The following is a 3,600-nucleotide window of genomic DNA, read 5'->3' as shown; positions in this document are numbered from 1 at the left end:
GATATCTACCATATGAGCACCCGTTCAGAAGACAAAACAAGGTGTTCAATGGAAAACAAGAGTTATCACCATCTTCAGTACCTATGACTGGGGAAGAAATATATAACAAGGTCAAATTTATAATTAATAAATGGGAAAAGTATCTAAGGGCAAGAAATCAGAATTCCAACAAGCTTCTACCGAAAGAGGTGGGAAGATAACAAAAAAGAGAAAATCAAAAAGTGGGTATTTCAGATGTTAGCCAATAAGATACCACATACCAGAAGAAATTTAATATATGGTTTAGACGGCTTAGGTACTGGCGACACAATTTGATTCCACATTGTTTAGATTTTATGCACATTACAAAGAATGTGAGAGAGAGTCTAGTTGGAACAATGTTGAACGTTCCCAGGAATACGAACAATGGTTATAAAGGTCGATTGGATTTGATGTATTATGTGTTAAATCTAGAGTTGCATCCTAAAAAAGACTGGAACAACACCACAATCCCCCAGTAGGTTGCACATTGACAAAAGAAAAAAATGTAGTGTTTAAAATAAAAATACAAAAAAATATAATATTTTATTTGTTTGCTATATGAAGTAAAAACTAAAAACTAAAAAATTGCCAAGTTGGCTTGATGGTTGCTAATCCTATTATATATTTGGATGGATTTACGGATCGTGACACTATAATATCATGTTCTATATATATTTTTTTAAGGACGAAAAGAGAATGAATTTTGCATCCTTCAGAATTTTTATTTTATTTTAAGTAGAGAACGAAAGAAAAAGACAACGAAATTTCTTCTCAAGTTTCATTAAAGATGAAAAGAATACGAAAAAAAGGAAAATAATTTTTTTCCCTTGAAATCATTGCTTATAATTAGTAAAAAATTTTTTGAAAGAAAGCTCTCTTCTTTTTATTTGTTTGACTTTACTTTACTGTCCTTTGGTGAACAGATCCATCTCCCAAAAAATTCACCTGCTCTCTTGATCTCTACATTGTCTGACGCTCTTCTGACCAATGTCACCAAAACAACCTAATATTCTCCCTAAAATCTATCTTTACTGAATTTAACTCATAAACCAATGTCAATTGAAGTAATTTTTACCAACAACAAGCAAATGTTTTGAGCAGGGAAACCCTAGAAAATGAACCGACAAATTGATGTTAAACCTCTGCAACACTCTTTTTTTTTCTGAAAAAGATTTAAGTCTTGACCAAAAGAACTCAAGGTTAAGTAGGTATTTCCTTTTTTAAAGCTTCACAGTTTTTGAAAAGCTTCATTACGATTATGCAATGTATACAGAGCTAAATTTTCATATGTTTTGTTGCTAGGGTTCATTTTCAATTTGTGTTTAAGCTAAAATGTTTTGTAACTAGTAATTATTTCTGTAAGGGTTTATGTTAGAGTTTGTTGAAGATCAATATGCTCAAGTTATAATGTTTTCATTTTTTTTTTCCTTTGTGCTTTTGATCTAGTTAATTGGAATTGGTCCTTCTCTAATTTTTTTTTTCTTTTTTAACAGGTTCACCTGCTACCACGTCACCTAACGACTATGGAGAATCTCCCAGGTGAAGTTTTATCAGACATATTCATACGGTTATTGGCCAAACAACTTGCTCAAATGAGATGCGTCTGTAAATCTTGGAATGCTCTCTTATCTGAATCATCCTTTATAAAATCCCACCTCCATCATTCTACCCATAACAACAATGATATTCTCTTGTTCTTCCATTGTTCATTTATCGATGATCTGTTCATAAGACGCCACTCTTGTTCACCTGATATCAAACTCACTCGTTTTTACAAACTTCCGGTTAATACCCAATTTGAAAGCAGTAGTTACACTGTCATCGGATCTGTGAATGGCTTAATATGCTTTTATTACAAATCATACAATGATGATTATCTCATTCATATTTGGAACCCTTCTCTCTCCGCTGTGTTAACTCTCCCCCCATATTCATTGTCCACCCGTATATCAAAAAAAATCTATTTAAGGTTTGGATTTGATCCAAAAACCGATGATTACAAAGTCGTTAAGTTTACAAGCCTTTTCCAACCATGCAACGAGGTAGCGAAAGGTGAGGTTTATAGCATGAGAAAGGGTTCCTGGGAGTTGATAAGTCAAAGGCTTCCACCGCACGTCATTTCCAATCAAAACAAAGTTGATGTAGATGACATTGACAGCTATCTTCATTGGCTTTTTTATATTGATAAGGAGATGAAAGCACGTACAATAGTGGCATTTGATTTGGGTGCAGAGACATTTTGTGAGATTCCTCTTCCAGATTCTATACTAGATTACACTCATTGGTATAATGTTGTAGGAGTTTTGTCTGGAAAACTTTGTGTGATATCAAGAGGCAAAGGTGGTAAATGTGAGGTGTGGGTGATGGAGGAGTATAGGGTGGCTGCATCATGGGTGAAACGCCATGTCTTTTCTCATTTGAGTGGTGGTATAATTCCATATGGAATCACATTACACAATGAGTTTCTTCTTAAAGTTGATGGTGGTTTTTGTTTGTATGATCCAATTTCAGCCAAAAATAAAACGTTTGAGATTAAGGGTAGAATACACATTACTGAAATTGTGGAGTATATTGACAGTCTTGTTTGGGTAGCACCTGCCGAGCATGCGCTGTCAAAAGGGCATCTCTCGGTTTCTAATTGGAAGAGGTATCGGTTATTAAAAGGACTACAAAAGGCAACAAAGGGCATCTCTCAATTTTTATTTTGCGAAGGCATCAGTCGTTAAAAGGGGTACAAAAGGCGACACATGAGCTTTACTACTTATATATATATATATATATATATATATATATATATATATATATATATATATATATATATATATATATATATATATATATATATATTGTTATTAGTAACTAGTCTGCATTGCTGTGTTGGTGACGGGTGAAACCTGCCTTGAAAAGTTTATGGAAATGGTTTTCCCGACTTGGCAAGTACTCTAAGACACTCCTACTGGATTGTCATCTTTGGTTCCATACATTTCCATACATCTTTGGTTTTCCACCAATACATTTTCCCTTAACTTGGTAGTTGGTCAAAACCAGTAATTTTCAAATATAATTTTTGTTTTTTCTATCTTATGACTGGAAGTGTTTTGTGGGTTTTATGGTTTGATGTGATGGTTAATCCAACTATATCTTGGGCTGGTTGCCTGAGAAATCTGGTTGTAAGCTATGGTTACAAGAAAAACAGTGGGTGGATCTGTAGATTCGATATTTCGAGATTTTAATGCATTAGGTCGTATAATATGTTGAAATGTTGAATGTTTTATGACGAGCTTGTTTCAAATAAGGGAAGTAGAATAAAGGATAAATTAATGCATAATGTCTATGAAACCCCTTATACCCTTCTCTTGAATGGTGAAATAAATTATAGAGGCGAGAGCGGACAAAGGAGAATGGTGAAATAAGTTTATGTTTGAAACATATAAAAGTCTGTCTAGCTTTGTATGATCCAGTTGCAGCAAAAGTTAAATTATTCAACTTTTTCAGCATCTGTTGTGTATGGTGACAGTTTTGTTTAGGTTGCACCCACTAAGAATGTATCAGCTTTTTTAGCATCTGTTGGAAAGTGAA

General features: G+C 33.7%; 1 protein-coding gene across 1 annotated transcript; it reads left to right on the top strand.

Annotated features, from left to right (window-relative positions):
- Window positions 1-1,445: 1,445 nt before the first annotated feature.
- LOC145134241 (F-box/kelch-repeat protein At3g06240-like) lies at window positions 1,446-2,767 on the top strand. Its single transcript, XM_079069117.1, has one exon. It carries the CDS (start codon window positions 1,545-1,547, stop codon window positions 2,745-2,747), a length of 1,203 nt encoding a protein of 400 aa, XP_078925243.1. The 5' UTR covers window positions 1,446-1,544; the 3' UTR covers window positions 2,748-2,767.
- Window positions 2,768-3,600: the final 833 nt, after the last annotated feature.

This window comes from Lactuca virosa, chromosome 8 (assembly GCF_052849685.1).
Source record: "Lactuca virosa cultivar CGN04683 chromosome 8, Lactuca_virosa_CGN04683_v6, whole genome shotgun sequence".
Taxonomy (NCBI): Eukaryota; Viridiplantae; Streptophyta; class Magnoliopsida; order Asterales; family Asteraceae; genus Lactuca; species Lactuca virosa.
Note: the sequence above shows the minus strand (reverse complement) of the source record. Positions and strands in the feature narration are given on the sequence as shown.